Genomic DNA, 18,249 nt, shown 5'->3' with positions numbered 1-18,249 from the left:
AATTGCATTTAATAAAAAGAAGAATCTCAGAAAAGAGGTGGCCAGGATGGTAGGACATGGAAATGGGACTAGAAAAAATATTAAAAGAAACTTGAATTACAAGGTCTACAAGGGGACAACAAATATCTCAAAAACAGTAAAGATGCGAAGAAGGCAACAAAAACAAAAAAGTAATTAAGAGATTAAGAAATGAGGAAAATGAAGCAAAATGAAAAAATAGTTGATATATAGAAGTTGAAGGATATATATATGATATATAATTATATGTATGATCATTATATAGAGAGAGAAAATGAGAGCAAGAGAGAATTCCCAATGAAGAAAAAAACATGAAACAGAAAAACATTTCCCCACTGAATTCAATAAAACTGTTCTGAAATCTACATATTGAAAACACACAGTGTGTACTTGTTAAGTCTAACGTCAACAATCAATTCTAAGACAAACCTTAGGGGGAAAAAAGTCTTTTGTTATTTTAAGAAAAGTCACAAATAACAAAAATTGGGTTTACTTCCTGCTGCTTGACATCAACATCCAACACCAGAAAACAGTGAAACAACACAACACTCAAGGAAAGAAAGAGTGAGCCAAGGGTTTTAGACCCACACATGCCTCTTCAAGATACGAAGACTACAGAAAATCATCAATGAACATGAAAGCATTCAAGGAATATTGTTTTTAATGAGCTTTTTCTTGGAACTCTACTAAAGGACCTAATTTCAGATCACCAAGAAATGATGGGCTGGGAAGGAAACTGGCAAAAAAGCCTGTTGATGGGAATTGAATACACTCACCTGGAGAACTAAGATAAAAATCTGAAGTAAGAGTTATGAAACAGGATGCAGATATCGAGTCCTCTGGGAGAACAGGAATCATGACACAACCACCAAGTGGCAGGACAGAGACAGCGGCAAGTGGGCTGATGCAGTGAGCTCCAGCATATTTAAGAATACAGACAGAAAAACTGTTAAAGAGAATGCCATCCACTAAAGTTGAATAACAATGAGAAGGAGGAGAATTTACTGTTGTTCATAATAAAGAAACTAAAAGCACAGGGGAAAAAAGGTTTAAAAGTACTTTTATAAAGGTAAACACTAAAGCAAACCTGTAAGCCTTTCTCAATATCAGAACAACTGGAAAAAATTAAACATACCATGGAACAAAATATTTTTAAGATATATGAAAATAAAAATGTATGACATAAAATAATAGAATTAAGACCAAATGTATATTACACCAAAATATAAATGGGCTTAACCTACCTATTAAAAGATAGATATTTTCAAATTAGCTTCTAACATTAAATCCAACCCTATAAAACAGACACATCTAAAACAAAGGATTCTAAATGGTGGAAATAAGGGGAAGGGCAAAGGAATACCAGGAAAAGGCAAACCAAATGGAATCAGAGGTCATGATCTTCATATGAGATAAAGTAAAATTTACTGCAGACAGCCTTAAAAAAACAAAGAAGGGCATTTATAATGCTGAAGGCTACAACATATAATGCACATATAATATATATGGATATCGATATATGAAATAATGCAGCAACAATTTCCATAAAGCAGAAATCACAAAAAATATAAAGAAAACTATATAGGACTAAACCAATGATAGGATATTTAAACCTGTCTCAGTGAAAGATCAACCAAATGGGACTTCCGGCCAAGATGGAGACTTAGGTAGACACACTGTACCTCCTCACACAATCAAAAGAAGAAAAACAACAATTTAAAAACAAAAAAACAACCAGACTGACAGAAAAGTCAAACTGTATGAAAGTCTGACAACCAAGGAATTAAAGAGGCAGCTGGTGGAGCCAGCAGTCCCACATTCATGAGCAGATAAACCGGGAGGAACAACTGGGGAGCAAGACAGACCACACGACCCAGTGTTCCAGCTCGGGGAAATAAAGCCTCAGAACACCGACTGAAAACACCTGTGGGGGTTGAGGTGCCAGCGGGAGAAATTCCCAATAGCCTCACAGGACAGTTTGTTGGAGAGACCCAGAAGGTACTAGAACGTACACAAACCCACCCACACAGGAATCAGCACCATAAGGGCCTACTTTGCTTGGGGGTAGTGCGTGGGGGGGAGTGACTGAAATCTGGCAGAGAGTGGAGCAAGCACCATTGTTCCCTCTCGGACCCCTCACAACACAGCAGCGCGGGTTGCCCTGCCCTGGTGAACACCTAAGGCTTTACCTCTTATAACTTAATAGGCACTTTGAGACAAAAAGAAAAAAAAATGGCCCAAAGACAGAACAGATGAAAGCTCTAGAAAAAATACAACTAAGCCACAAAGAGGTAGCCAACCTATCAGATGCCCAGTTCAAAATACTGGTAATGGTTGAATTTCATTGCAAATTAGATGACAAAATGAAGGCTATGCTAAGTGAAATAAAGGAAAATGTACAGAGAACCAATAGTGATGGGAAGGAAACTGGGACTCAAATCAATGGTGTGTACCAGAAAAAAGAAAGAAATATCCAACCAGAACAGAATGAAGAAACAAGAATTCAAAAAAATGAGGAGAGACTTAGGAACCTCCAGGACATCTCTAAGCCTTCCAGCAACTGAATTATAGGGGTACCAGAAGGAGAAGAGGAAGAGCAAAAAATTGAAAACTTATTTGAACAAGTAATGAAGGAGAACTTCCCCAATCTGGCAAAGTCAATAGACTTCCAGGAAATCCAGGAAGCTCAGAGAGTTTCAAAGAAGGTGGACCCAAGGAGGAACACACCAAGGCACATCATAATTACATCACCCAATATTAAACCTAGGAGAGAATCCTGGAAGCAGCAAGAGATAAGAAGACAGTTACCTATAAGGGAGTTCCCATCAGACTATTAGCTGATTTCTCAAAAGAGACCTTACAGGCAAGAAGGGGCTGGAAAAAAGTATTCCGAGTCATGAAAGGCAAGGACCCACATCCAAGATTGCTCTATCCAGCAAAGCTTTCATTTAGAATGGGAGGGCAGATAAAGTGCTTCTCAGATAAGGTCAAGTTAAAGGAGTTCATCATCGCCAAGCCCTTATTATATGAGATGTTAAAGGGATTTAGCTAAGAAAAAGATAAAAAATACGAACAGTAAAATGACAGCAAACTCACAGTTATCAACAACCACACCTAAAACAAAAACAAAAGCAAACTAAGCAAACAACTAGAACAGGAACAGAACCACAGAAATGGAGATCACATGGAGGGTTATCAGCAGGAGAGTGGGAGGGGGAGAGAGGGGGAAAAGGTACAGAGAATAAATAGCATAGATGGTAGGTAGAAAATAGGCAGGGAGGGGGGTAAGAATAGTATGGGAAATGTAGAAGCCAAAGAGCTTATATGTATAACCCATGGACATGAACTAAAGGGGGGGGAATGCTGGTGGTGGGCTGGAGGGGAATTAAGAGGGAGAAAGTAGGACAACTGTAATACCATAATCACTAAAATGTATTGTTAAAAAAAGATCAACCAAATGGGGAAAAAAAGAATGAGTATTCACTAATTAAAAGTATAATTTAATGAAGTAGATTTTATACTTTAACTCTATATGATAGTAGAAACTCTTCTTTGAAAAGGACCTGAAATATTTTTTTAAAAGTTGCCATATATCAGACCCCATTAAAATTCAATAAATACCAAAATTAGAAAATATAAAAGACCTTCCACCTAGACATTTTAAATACCCTATTAATTTATTTCTGAGTCAAAGAAAAAATAAAATTACAAATGCAAAATTTGGAGAAAACAAAAATTAAAATTCACAGGGCAAAATATGTGGCATGCTGCTCAAAGCAGGACTTGGGGATAAGGCCTAATCTTAAAAATTTATCAAAGTAGAAATGACAGGGCAACAATAAATGAATTAAGCTTCTGACTCAAGAAGACAGACAAAGAATAGGATAAGTTGAAGGAAAACAGAAGAGTGAATATAGATTTTTAAAAATTAAATTTGACTTTGAATCATGTAAATGCATTACAGTTCAAATACAATAAATTTAAAGTATAAAAACTATCATCTAATAATCCAACAGTTTTATTTTATACATTATGAATTGAGGTCCAAATGGATTAAGCTATCCAGAACCAGAACTAACATCCAGATCTCTTTACTTCCAGTAAGTAACTGAAATACCTGAAAGGTAGAAAGTATGATGAGTTCCAGATAATCACATCATGAAAGAGGGTCTTAAAGGAAGTCTAAGGTTTGGCTAAGTGGGGGCAAAGCACAGAGCGCTCCACGCTGGAAGTCACCACAGTGGGTAGGTAGCAGGACAACTGCCCACACCTGGGGAAATCCAAAATAACGTTCTCCGGACAAGTGCCGAATGCCCGGTGACAATGTGGAGAATAAATCCATAGAGGTTAAAATTTTAATAAATAATTATAAACATTCTATGAAAGAGAACATCTTTTAAAAGAGCTAATGCGTGAGTAGCCAAGAATACAAGGATTACATGTTGAAACTATATATAGCAAAGAAAGCATTTAGTGTCAAAAAGAAAATGTTAAGGAAAACTCACATTACCTGGGAAAACTGCCTGTGGTGAAAGTAGATATTTCCTGCATTAAAGTAGGCCAGTGAGTATGTGGGGTTTAAAGAAATCGCTGCTTGATAGTCTTTCATGGCATTTTGTTGCTGACCCATAAACTCATGAATTACACCACGGTTTGTTAAGAATTCTGCCGTAGTATTGAGCTGCAATGCAATGGTGTGAGTATTTAGCACCTGAGAATAGTATTTACCTCCGATTTCATGTCCGAAAAAATGAACATTATGAAATCTACTGTGGGAAACTAGTAATTTTATAGTACAGGGGAAGCCCCATAAGAGCAAATATTTTGAGAAAGGGCTCGGTATAAAGTTGGTTCAATGGCAACACTTCACTGATTTGTTTGTGATAAAACAAATAATCTCAATGCTTTACTCAGTTCCTTTTTAAGGAACAAACACAGGATAGACTGTTTAGTTCTCTTAAAGCTGGAAAAGAAATTAAATAATTATTAACATGTTTGTCCTAAGCAGTAGCAATTATCTTTTGGGTCTTTCCTTTTTGTTATCTCAAAGATTACAGCATCTACCCAAATCTGCAGAAACAGAATCCAAAAATCCAGGGAAAAAGGGAAACATTTTCTGTCACTTGTATGCAAAACCTGAAATTCTTATTTACCATTTCACCACCAAAGAACTTGCGATTTACAATGTTCTTCCTCTAGTTCCTTCAAACCCAGAAAATTATTTTATTATTTTGCATTTATTTTTTATTACAAAATAATATTGATGTTCCCTGAAACCATTGGATTTACTGAGAGAATCAACATTACATTTATCAGGAATTTGCTTTTTGAATTTTAAGTGCATTCAGGTTATAAAACTGACCAGCCGTAGTGGCTCTTTATTCTAGTAATCTGGAACAACAACAACAAAGAAAAAATACAAACGTAATTTTCTTTACAAGTCATTTTTAAAAAGGAACAATTTTTTTTGTTTGACCCTATTCATTGATGGTACTGATTTATGTTAATGATAACAGAATCTAAATGGATTGATACCTTTAAGGCAGTATTAATATCCTGAAATGCAGCAAAATGACTGCCCATCTGAAGACAGACCACAGCTCTTCCCTCATAGGCTAGGTAGCTCTTGGGATCGACCTCTGTGGCAATGGTAAAGTGGTTCCAAGCTTTCTGGAATTTTTCTTGGATCTGAAATAATTTTCCATGTATATGGAATAGAAAATTATCCGTAACATGACAAATGTTTGATTCTAACTTAATCAAATAAAACCTTTAGAATGGGTATATTTATACAGTGCTAAATCTAAGATATTTAAATAGGAAGTAAGGTATACTGTGAGTGCATTCAGTGGACTAATTACCTCTGAGTATTTACACTGACATTTTAATTAATTAAAATAAATCTAATCGTCAGAGTCATCTCACACCATCTTAGACAACATAAAATCACAGCCACCATGGGAACCACCTATGCTTTGGACAATGACCATCAAATCTACACGGAGCTCTGCTCACACAGGCAGAAACTGCAGTTATTTGTTTGGCTTTGAATCTCCAGTTACACACAATATACCTCATGTAATAAACATATGTTGAATAAATAAATGCAGACACTACTGATGTAAAACCTGCTTTAATAAATTTTATCAGCATCTGGAATTTTACAATCATTATATATATTCATGGAATCTACCAAGCATGTATTTATCCAAACCTTAGTGACAACTGGGAAACAAGAGAAAAGGTCAAGAGAGGGATGTTGTGAATAGAATGATATTTTTTTAATTTTATTTTAATCATTGTTCGAGTACAGTTTTCTGCCTTTTAGCCCCACTCTAGCCCTCCCCACCTCCCTCCCATTTCCACACCCCTCCCCTTGTTATTTTCCATGTGTCCTTTATACTTGTTCCTGCAAACCCTTCCCCTTTTACCCTGAAATTCCCTCCCCTCTCCCCTTTGGTCACTGTCAGCCTGTTCTCAATTGTAATGTCTTTGTTTATATTTTGCTCATTTGTTTGTTTTGTTGATTAGGTTCCTGTTAAAGGTAAGAGTATATGGTATTTGTCTTTCATGGCCTGGCTTATTTTGCTTAGCATAATGCTTTCCAGTTCCATCCATGCTGTCGCAAAGGGTAGGAGCTCCTTCCTTCTTTCTGCTAGATAAAATTCCATTGTGTAAAAGTACCATAGTTTTTTTGATCCATTCATTTACTGATGGGCACCTAGGTTGCTTCCAACACTTGGCTATTGTAAATTGTGCTGCTATGAACATTGGGGTGCATAGGTTCTTTTGGATTGGTGTTTTAAGGTTCTTAGGATATAATCCTAGCAGTGGAATTGCTGGGTCAAAAGGCAGAGCCATTTTTAGTTTTCTTAGAAAATTCCATACTGTTTTCCATAGTGGTTGTACCAGTCTGCAATCCCACCGATAGTGCACTAGGGCTCCCTTTTCTCCACAACCTCTCCAACACTTGTAGTTTGTTGATTTGTTTATGATAGCCATTCTGACTGGTGTGAAGTGGTATTTCATTGTGGGTTTTTTTTTTAAATTTTATTTCTTTATCTTTAGAAGGGAAGGGAAGGAGAGAAGGAGGGAAATATCAATGTATGGTTGCACCTGGTGCATCCCCTGCTGGGAACTGGCCCCTGCTGGGAACTGGCCTGCAACCCAAGCATGTGCCCTGACAGGGAATCGAACCTGGATCTTTTGGTTCACAGGCCTGTGCTCAATCCACTGAGCTACACCAGCCAGGGCTTTTTATTGTGGTTTTAACTTGCATGTCTCTGATGGCTAGCAATATTGAGTATCTTTTCATGTGTCTCTGGATCCTCTGTATGCCCTCCTTGGAGAATTGTCTGTTCAGGTCCTTTGCCCATTTTTTAATTGGGTTGCTTGTCTTCTTAGAGTGGAGTCGTGTGAGTTCTTTATACATTTTGGAGATTAAAGCCTTATCTGAGGTATCATTGGCAAATATGTTTTCCCAAAAGGTTGGTTCTCTTTTTATTTTAATACTGTTTTCTTTAGCCATGCAGAAGTGATTTTGATGAGATCCTGTTTGTTTATTCTTTCCTTTGTGTCCCTTGCTCTAGGGGACATATCAGTAAAAATGTTGCTGTGTGAAATATCTGAGATTTTCCTATTTTCTCCTCTAGGACTTTAATGGTGTCACACCTTATATTTAAGTCTTTTATCCACCTTGATTTTTATTTTGGTGTATGGTGTCAGTGCTTGAGTTTCAGTTTTTTGCACATAGCTGTCCAGTTCTCCCAACACCATTTATTAAAGAGGCTATCTTTACTCCATTTTATATTGCTGCCCCCTTTGTTGAATATTAATTGACTGTAGAGACTTGGGTTTACTTCTGGGCTCTCCGTTCTGTTCCACTGGTCCATGTGTCTGTTTTTGTGCCAGTACCAAGCTGTTTTGATTACAGTGGCCTAGTAATACAGTTTGGTATCAGGTATTATGATTCTATTGATTGAATAGAATGATATTGAAATGGGATAGAGAGTGGGGGTTAGAGAATATTTCTCACAAATCATGGCTGGGGCACAGGAGAAACAGATGATAGGATTAAGATACTCTGCATATCTATGGGAAGCTGATAGCTAGATAACAGCTGTCAACAGCTGTGCTACCACCTCAGGGCAAAAGGTGTGTGCTGACTTTCAGACTGTATCCTGACTCAGGACAAAGCCAGGGAGGCAATTCCCTGCTGTCACTGAGTCATGCTTGCCCTGACTGAAGATGACAGCTGAGCAAAGGCAGAAGATAAGGGAAACTGGCAAATGTAGCACACGGTGGAAGGAGTTGGAGATGAGGTCATGCAGGAACCTCCAGGTCAGGATTTAAACTAAGGGCGGGCAGCCATGAGAAGGAGCCATGTGGCCAGCAGTGAGATAGCTTCCATGCAGTTTGGAGAGGGCATAATAAGTGGGGAACCATAGGGAGGACAGCAAAGGCTTGGTGTAGTAAGGAAGGAGTCATACTGCTGCTCTGATCTCACCTGCTCTAGCTGACACCAAAGCCATCAAGGACACTGCCTTGCAAGTTGCTGACCTGTTGCCTCACAGACCCAGACTCTTAGGACCTGGAACCTACAAAAAGGCCACACTCTTTTTTTTTTTTTTTTTTGAATAGAGTGGTCATCAGTCTTTATTAATAAACAATGACTTTGTTTGGGTATTTGGTTTCAAACTATTTTTTTAAATTTTATTTTATTTTTCGTTTTGTCACCACACTCTTGAAACTCGTGCCTTTCCTGGACTTCCCCACGGTCCAGTGTAACACAGCACATATATTCCTGGACTATTACACAGAGGTTGATGACAACACCACTAACCCTGAAGGAGAGAGCTGCTGTGAGAGGATGGTGACTTCGAAACCCACGCGTGTCATTTCCAGAGGGAATGAAGAACTGTTTGCACAGCTGGTTTAAGCACAGACAAGGTTATGGGGAACTTTGGGGGTTCTGGCTTATAGCCTTTTGGGGAGCAAGAGAAGTGTTGGGTCTCATGGGAGAGCAGGACTCTGAGCTGAAGTGCTCCCAGCTCCCCCAGGTTAGAATACTGTAAATAGAAACCTGTTTCTTTCGACACTGATTGTTGGGTCATATGGCAAGGCACCAAATGAGTGGGTCTGTCAGCTTGGTTATAATATCAGAATATTTCCTAAAGACAACCAACTGGCAACTAAGCACCTCATCAAAGGAAGGCAGTGAGTTGATGAATCCAGCATGGTCCAGGGCCCGTCCTTTATTTCTATGGGCTCAGCAACCCAACTTGCCAGAATCTCAGAGGCTGACTCATATTTACCCAGGTGAGCCTAGTAACTCCTGCATAATAAAACATACAACTAGTAAGACACTGTTCTTCAACCAGCAAATCTTCTCACTCTTGGCAAATTATGTGGAATTCACCATCATCATCACAAATTCATTTAATAAATGGAGTCAGGCAAATTGAGATTAATTTATTCAAATATTAAATTGCAAACAGCCTCACAGCAGGATTACATCTGTCTGTTCCTGACACCTTGTTGCTCACTTTCCTATCCCTCCTGCTAAGCACACAGGAGGGGAATCTGTATTTGTTGAACAAGTGGTCAGTCTTTCCCCTGAGCAGGACTTTTATGGGCCTAACTCTCCCATTTCAGTCTTTTCTTTCCTGATTCAACCCTTCCTCACACTGGTGTTTTTCATTCCTCTTTCAGGTTGGTATACACTCAGTTACCTCTTCATAAAACATGAACCTGATGCCACTGCTCTGGTTGGTGGATACATTTTTAACTGATTTGCAAGGCCGTCGTCTCCAGCCATGATTCAGTCCCCTAGTCTCACATCACTCTGCTCGTGATTAACATTCATCCCCTGAGACCCCCCAACACTGTGTCCTACCCCCAACTCCTACCTCTAATTACTAGTCTTTCATACCCTGCTGTAAATGTTAACTTCTTAAAAACCCTTCTTTACTCCTCAAATGAAACTGGGTTTCCTTGTGATGAGTGGTCCTAAAACCCATCCTTTTCCTTTGTTGCACATAACCCTCTATGTAACCATGTAATAAATCATATGACTGTGTGATGCTCATGTCTCCACTAAGTAGAAAACTCTACAGGAAGAACCAAGTATAAATCGTTCATTGTGGATACATAGGCCTAGATCAGCTCTCATCCTACAGTAGGTGCTCAGTAAATGCCTATTAAAATCAGTAAATGATGATAATACATTTCACTGGTCTGCTTTGGGAGTCATCATGTCTCTTTGCAAATTTCTACTGGGTTCCAATAATGACTAATTTTATGTTTAATTCTCAGAATACAATCTTATTTTCCTTATTAAGTTCTTGGGCATACCTTACTGTAACCACCAATCTCAACAAACACCTCCAATATTATTAGTCTTAAATCAGCCAAACTCACTTATTTTTAGAGGGAAAAAATTAATTTATGGCATATTAGGAATAGGAATTTCTACAATTTATAATAATTTGAAGATACTTTTTACCCATTGTTTAAACTTTTGATTATTAAAAGGGATAAAAATAGTTTTAAGATTACTCAGTTCCTTTTCATGGAGAACACTTCACTTCTAGCACGGTATTCCAGGACAGTCACTATCTCTTCAATTAGTGCAAAGGATGCGGTGTGTGCACGGGCCAGGTTTTAGGACTCGGAGAACTGCACAGCCTCACACAGAGTAGCGCTCCCCCCCATCTCGCTGGGAGGACACGCAGGGGTCTTGCCTTCCCAGTACGTTCTAACTCACAGCCATTTGGAAGATGCTCTGAACTCAGAAGCCCCTGCCAAATGGGTGTCTGACCCACTGCGTGGCTGGAGTCCCCTTCAGAACTTTCATACACTGTTGATTCCCTTTAGCTTTCCACTAATTCAATACAGCAAAGCCTATGAAGCCCCGAAATGAGCTAGTGAAACAAACGTTAGCCAGGTTCCTAGATGTGAAATTCATCAGGCAAACTTTAAAAGTTGTCTATAAGTGTAGAGGTAAAGTAGAAAGGGGTGAAGGAATTAAAGACACTCATCTCACCGGCACACCAAGTCTGCACGGCAGACCGCTCCCCAGGCCGGCTCCCTGCAGCTGCCTCCCACTGCAGCTCTGGACACCAGCAGTAAGGGAAAGGTAACATGGCCCCAACCAAAGACAGAGCATGTCGCTCCATCATCAGCAGAGAGCCAAATATAGTCTTTCTCTTGTCCAAAAGGTGCTTTCAATGGCCCAAACTGCTCATATATAATATTACCTGCAAGTTATAGCCTAAACTAATTCTGGCTTTTGTGGATGTTGGGTCGAAATGCAGTGCTCTCAGAAAGTCCTTCTGTGCTTGTTTGATGCCTGCATCGTGGCCATATTCCATGTAAGAATTTCCCCGTCCAACGTAAGCATCCACAAAACAAGGATTAATTTTAAGAGCCCAGGTGAAGAAATTGACAGCTTCTTCAAACTCTTTGGTTCTGAAAATAAGTAAAATTATTGATGCTTTCTGATGAGTTACCCAAGTGCTTTCCTGTATATGAAGTTTTCATAAAGATTTGCCCTGACCCTTGTTAAAATTTTTCAATTTTATTACCCATCACAAGAAGCTAGTACAGGAGTCCATATAATCTAAGGAAGGCTGAAGATCGTGGTAAAAGGAAAGAAGGCAGGTAAGAGTCGTTTTCACAGCAGAGCAGGCTGGGATCATATTCTACAGTTCTTTGTTCAGCATCATGAAAGGCTAAGTGGCATTCCTACACCTGTACTTAATAGCTATCAGTGGCCAAAACAGAAAAAAATATGCTATTTATTGATGTAATATGCTACTTAAAGCAGATTACAATAAATTTATGTGTATTTAATATTTCCTCAGACAACAAAAGGAACCAAATCTCTATACATGAGAGTCCTTACTTCGGGTATTTTAGAGAAGCAAGCCCTTTCTTTCTGGACACCAGCAGAGAAGAGGAAAAAGGAGTATTTTTCTTATTATTTTGTAAATATATGTTACTGACTAATAACTCGGTTTCTCTTCCCTATTCATTCTCTTGTGGTGGGGTGAAGGCTGGTAAAACATACTTTCCATAAAGGAGTCACTTTTCCATCTCATTGGCAAATCTGATCATTATTTTTAATATCAATGAACATGGAGGAAGCTATACCTGTCTAGTTATCAGTACCGGCACTTAATGAACATCTAGTCTGTTCTGACTGAATTAACACTGGAAACAGACTGGGAAAGTCACCAATCAAGCTCCTCAAAGCAGATGATGACTAAAAATCAAGCCCAGAGGAGGTGACAGTGTCAAAGCCAGAGACTCCCCAGACCCGGCATCAACAGGAAAAAAATGAAAGGAAAACCACTATAGAAACAGCAATTTCATCTTCCTGGGCATGCGTATACTACACAGTGTCCTGGGGACGGAAGCTCTTGTTAAATGATGCCACGGCCATGAGACAGCAGGCAGTGTGGCAGAGAATCTGTGTTCTGTCAGGATACATGCTCATCAGCACATACGTAGTTAAGTATCCGTGACCACAAATATAAAAGTATGTTAAATTAGTTTTGCCCAAATGAAATGTGTTGTAAAAAATAACGTGATCACTGACAGAGGCGCGTGCTTCTCATCGGTGCCCACTGGCTACGGGTCCTGAGCTGAGCTAGCAGCCTGGGCCGCGGACACAAAGGCCTGCCACAGTTTCTCAATTAATCACATACGTGGCCAGATGTGCCCTGCTGAGTTGTACAAATAAATCATAAATACCTCCCAAACCTAAAGAATGTGGCTTACAGAGTCGAGGATTCGAAACTATTTTACGCAAATATAAGAAGAGTAAAATGAGCGTGCCAAAGTAAAAAGTGGACAGGATATATAGCTGTGAGTAATCGGGGCTCTCCTTCTGGGATGTATTTTTTTTTTTTTTCATCTAAAGGTGGCTTTCCCCAAGAGATCTAAAAATTAACTCTAGCACAACACTCTAAGTGACCAAACTGGGCAACAAGTAGGATATTCAGCCTAAGGAATGCTGTCTCTTAGCAACCACGAGAGTGAGAACCAGTGATACACAAAGGCATACTTCAAAAGTCTGCAACCCCATGAGTTCAAAGATCAAAGTCCTAAAATTTAAATATTTAGTCCTTAAAAAATTTTTTTTCCCAACTGGGAAAATTCTTCCTTTCCCTTCTATAAGCCCCAGTAATGAATCTCCAATACTGCGAAGCTGTGTTATAAGACATATAAATGTCTTACAGATTACCTCGGAAAGCAAAAATCCTTTTCCTGAAATAAATATAACCAATCACTAAACACTTCTTATTGTTAAATTCAGTACGACTGTTAAAACTCAAAACACGTGGAATGAGGACTGTCAGTTATGCAGGCTTTACTGTTGAATTAAATTCTACTTTTATTCAAGAACAATAGATTCAAGTCGACTAATGAAAGTTGGTTATTTGCAATTGCAAAGCAGAAGAAAGCTCTTCCACATAGTATATCAGTGATTACATTTCAGGAAGGAGACTGGATGCTGACACACAGAGAAATTGACTATCTCTAAGAGCTGCTAAACATAAGAATGAGGTTTAGAGAAATTCTGGAGTCTGTTTTTAACTGGGAGAGAATGCAGTGACCTCGGACATTTTTGGTCTTTCCTCACCCGCCAAAGCAAACACGTCAGTTGCCATTATTCCACCTCTTTTTAAGAGTGACAATGACTTAGAGAAATGATTTGTACAAAAGTTGCTGGATTAAAATAGACAATGGCGTGACTATGTTTTGCTGCCTATAAAGGTCCTGGTTTAGGCCTTTCAAACCAAAGACACCTTCACAAATTTCAGTTATGATATTACTATGTTCATAAAATAAAACAAAATCTAACTCTCATAGAAAAATGAATCTGTGCTCTGTCCCAGAAGTGGAAAAAAGAATACTGACTTCAAAATACTTCAAAATGGGGTATTTACATACCCTAGTCCCCATAATTTATGAGCTATTCTAATTTGCCCCTTCAATTAGTTGCTATTATTTCTCTTAAAAAATAATGCTGTAAACTCTTTTAACCAAATACATTTTATCCCACATTAAAATCTTCACATGCTGAATCCCTACACTTTTAAAAGCAAAATAATGCTCTGGTTTCTCCTCAAATCATATAAATCTTTCACCTTTTTAAAAGCAAAATGACCAGAAACTAATTTTAGATGTTAAATACATATGTAGAAATGTAAACATTATAGTTAGCAAAATCTATGTAATATTATCTCCAACCAAATTTTAAACTGTCGCCTTCTGTATTTTAGCCTTACGTGACTGTTTTTTTTTCTTTCCTTCTATAACCTAACTTCTTCTTACAGTAAGCTCACAAACAGGTGATAATGTTTTAAGTAATATGCTTCTGTAAGTCTTATTGTATTTTGTAGATATTTATGGTGTTCTTTTCATTATTTTTAGATTTAGAATGTTTTCTAAATGCAAATTTTATAAAAATATCTAATGTTTTGAAATCACACTCTCGCGTAGGAAACAAGCTTTTTAAAAGTTTGTTTCCTTTTAGGAACAAAATTAATTACTAGGCTTTTTTCTTAGACATTTCAAGCTATGCACGGTTTATCTAATGTTATCACTCCGGTCCTTGCCCAGGAAGGGGGCTTCAATCAGAAGGGCGTCCCAAGGCCATGGTGCAGACTTGGTTCGAACCCTCGATTAGAAGGTAGGAGGGTGCTAACGCCGCACCGGGTGTGCTTCCCTCTTCTGTACAGGGGCTCTCTGTGTCTCTCCCCATCTGTGTCTCTGTCACTTGCAGTTTCCTCTCTTTCCGCTATTCTTCGAACTATTACGTGGCCCCGTGTGCATTCGCTTCCACATAAGCTGCACTCCGTACCTGTGATGGCACATGGCAGTAGCCTGACAAAGGCTCACGTTCGTCTTGGTCAGCAGCGCAGCTTGTTTAAAGTCCTGAAACGGTTTCGAAACTTTTTGTTAATTTTGCAACATAATATTTTGTGCTTTTATAAACTTCCTCCTAACTTTGGTTCCACTGTGAATATACTTAACATAGTATTAAAATATACATCTTCTTAAAATTTTTTTCCTTTTAGTATTACATCTAGTGAGAATGGATGGAGCAGAGGAAACCCATAACTGAAAATGCACTCTGAATAGTGTGCTGCTAGTCTCCACTTCTCCTGTGGCTGTGCCCTGCTATGTGCAAAGGGATACCTCGCTCACTTTTTCATTGGTTTTTCCCCAGTACACACCACCAGAGACTGGCACATCTAGAGAGAAGTGGAAATTCACCTACAGAGAACCTTTGGTGTTACAGGGCAAACACACACCAGATCCAGAGAAGGGCATAACTGGGCCTTTTTTGTGGATTGGCTAAGGTTGCTCTTATCTTGGAATTCACACTTCTGGGGAGAAGTGAATCATTCTGTCCAGGAACCCTGCAAGCCTCCTGAGAAAGAGCAGAGGGAAATCTCAAGTGTTTGAGTCAGGAAAGTTAACTGGAATGGCCCTGCATGGCCCTGAGGAAGAGGCTGTTTGAAGAGAATTAAAAGTCTACAAGAGACCCTGCCTCCGAGGCCCTCCCTGTCAGGCACCAGAGACACAGTGTCCAAAGTGCACACACTTTTCGAAGCCCTACAACATTGTTTTGAGACATGAAGCAAAATGAGAACAATACTAAACTGAAATTAATAAAATATCTACATAAACATCTACAATAACAAAATATCACGTGAACTGCAATGATTCTGCTTTCTCCCCAAAGGACTGCTTCAGCGGGAATTTTCATGGGCAGTTTTGGTCGTAACCTCACAAGACCAAGCTAAAAAGTGGAGGTATTGTGACCCCCTCTAGAGTGACAAAAGGAAGTCCCTCCACACTCCCTTACTGGAGGCTGGGACACCTGCACCCTCGGCCTCAAAGGGCAAGTCAGAGATCCTGCATCCACCCTAGAGGAAGGAGAGGAGCTAACCCTAACAGTCTCCCCCGCTCTCTCTCCCTCCCCAGCTTCCTTCTTGCCCCTCCCTCTTCCGCAAACCTTGCCTGGCTGTAGCAGAGGGAGGAAGCTGGCTGTCTTGTGGGGGTACAATGAGTTTTCTGCAAATACTGGCAGTGGGAGGGGGAGTAGTAGGTCAAGCAGAGCCGCTGGGATCCTCCTGGAGGAGGAAGGTTTCCATCAGAGACTAATCTGTGGAGATGGAATCCCCACTTAGATTCCTGAAGCATATTTTGATACTAAATGGAACTATTTGGAAGCAAATAAGAAATCTATGCCTAATCAAATATAATCTAATAAAATATGCCGTCAGATAACTCCCTGAAGAGGATTGTTTGGTTAAAGTGGAGGCAAACGTACAAAGTAAGACTGAGATTTATTAACAAACATTCCTATTTATTTGGGGAGTTGTGAGGAGTGATTGAGACCTTGAAAGGCTGAGAATACCAAGTTTAGTTTTGTAATCAGACAAAACTTACAAAAGTCAACCTGACTCTATATACATAATTATCAGCAATAGACATAAATGACAGCTCTTACCATTGCTTAGAGTAAAGCTAACAGTTTTTATGACTGTTCTCTTCTGCATTAATTTTCCTCCAGTATGAGGATCGTAAATAACAAACCACATATAGTCATTCATGCAAAAAGCAAATTCCCTCCACTGAGTTTATTGGTAAGGACGTCCCTTCACGCTGCCTTTCTTTCTGTGTCAGAGGGTATGGGCTCTTGACCTTGTTCCTTCCCTTTGCCTCTGGAAACTTGCTCCCTCATATTCCTGCTAATTTCTGTATTTTTAATCCTTGTTCCATTGCCCTTACTGAACAGGCCTTCTTCCTTCAACCCTCCCTGCCTGCAAACTACACACAGCCCTGTCTTTCTAGTTCCTCTCACTACCAGTTAACACTGGTAACATTCTCTCCTTGGTAACACTCACTGTCTCCACATCTCCCAATTCCATCAACTTCCTATTATTCATGTTGTTCAATTAAGGCCAATTTCATTCTGTCATTTGTAAACTGTATCTAAAGACCTTTTTGTTTATTTACTTTAATTTTTATCAAAGTAACCCATGTACAAAGTGTATAGGGTCTAACTAAACTAGAAAACTTACAATGCTTGCAACGGTGCCCTGCTCCACCTCTCCGCATCCCCGAGTCCCTCTCCCCAAAAGCAACGGTTTCACATCTTGCTGTTATTTCTTCTGCTATTTACCTTAAAATTTCAACTATACCTCATGATTTTATTGTGCTGCACTTCCTGCAAAGGGTAGAATTTAGCTATCTTCCCCTTCACTCCACACACCTCCCCTTCTCCTGCCATCCCTATATGGACACCAATTTGTTTTCATCTCTGTATTACTTCCCTCAAGTGCAGGATCCTTGGCGATCCAATCATTAAGTTAAAGACATTAAAACACGAAATGGTAGTTTTGGCTGCTTAAACATCTCTTCTCCATTACCTTTAGCCTTGTGGAATTATATTTTTTTAAAATTTCTTTACTGTCTTCCTGGTAGGTTTTTAAGAGAACAAAGAGAAACAGGTGTTCTCAATCCAATAAGCTTAACCATTAACTTCCTAAACAATCCCAGTCTAAATGCTGCACTCTACTTCCTGATCCAGGCTTCTCTGCGAAGGTCTTACAACTGTCAGTTAACTGATATGTGTTCAGCACTCATCCTCCTTGACCTGTCTGTTGATCAGTAATTCCCACTAAAAATTTTTCCCTGGGTAGGTGTTAAAATGCTCACTGTCTCTTGGTTCTTCAGTGCCCCTGTATTATTCAGTCTTAAATTTCTTCATTGGTTCTTCCTCATTTTTAATTTAATTTTTCAAATTAATTTTTAGCTTTACTACAAAATTTTTCTTGCTTTTAATTAGTGTTTGCAGGACACAATTTCTCCAGCCTTTTACCTTTACTATCTATATCCATTTATTTAAAGTGTAATTTCTGTAGACAGAATATAGTGAGACCTTAAAAAGATTCAGACCTGACAGTCTCATTATCTTAATTGGTATTTTTTATTATTATTTCTATTAAATGTAACTACTAATATGCTCAGATTTAGGTTGACTTTCTTATTATTTGTTTTCTGGGGTTTTTTGTTTGTTTTCTCTGTCCAGAGTTATTTTAAATTATTTTAATTTTTTAATATTCCATTTTATTTCATCTACTTTCTCTTTTTGACTAAGGTTCTCTTTTCTCTTTTCTCTTTGAGTGGAAATCTAAAATGAAAGAA

At 38.8% G+C, this 18,249-nt stretch overlaps 1 protein-coding gene across 4 annotated transcripts in view; it reads right to left on the bottom strand.

Moving 5' to 3' along the window:
- TTC6 (tetratricopeptide repeat domain 6) overlaps positions 1–18,249 on the bottom strand; it is a 265,950-nt gene that overhangs the window by 9,194 nt on the left and 238,507 nt on the right. For all 4 annotated transcript variants that reach the window (XM_053672512.1, XM_053672513.1, XM_053672514.1 and 1 more), the window contains 4 exons: positions 14,891–14,964; positions 11,277–11,487; positions 5,554–5,706; positions 4,529–4,699 (listed from right to left, as the gene is read on the bottom strand). In XM_053672512.1, the coding sequence (XP_053528487.1) occupies positions 4,529–4,699; positions 5,554–5,706; positions 11,277–11,487; positions 14,891–14,964 (609 nt within the window). The remainder of the gene's footprint in view (positions 1–4,528; positions 4,700–5,553; positions 5,707–11,276; positions 11,488–14,890; positions 14,965–18,249) is intronic.

Source organism: Artibeus jamaicensis, unplaced genomic scaffold, assembly GCF_021234435.1.
Source record: "Artibeus jamaicensis isolate MK-2021 breed Jamaican fruit bat unplaced genomic scaffold, CSHL_Jam_final contig_760, whole genome shotgun sequence".
Lineage (NCBI taxonomy): Eukaryota > Metazoa > Chordata > Mammalia > Chiroptera > Phyllostomidae > Artibeus > Artibeus jamaicensis.
Note: the sequence above shows the minus strand (reverse complement) of the source record. Positions and strands in the feature narration are given on the sequence as shown.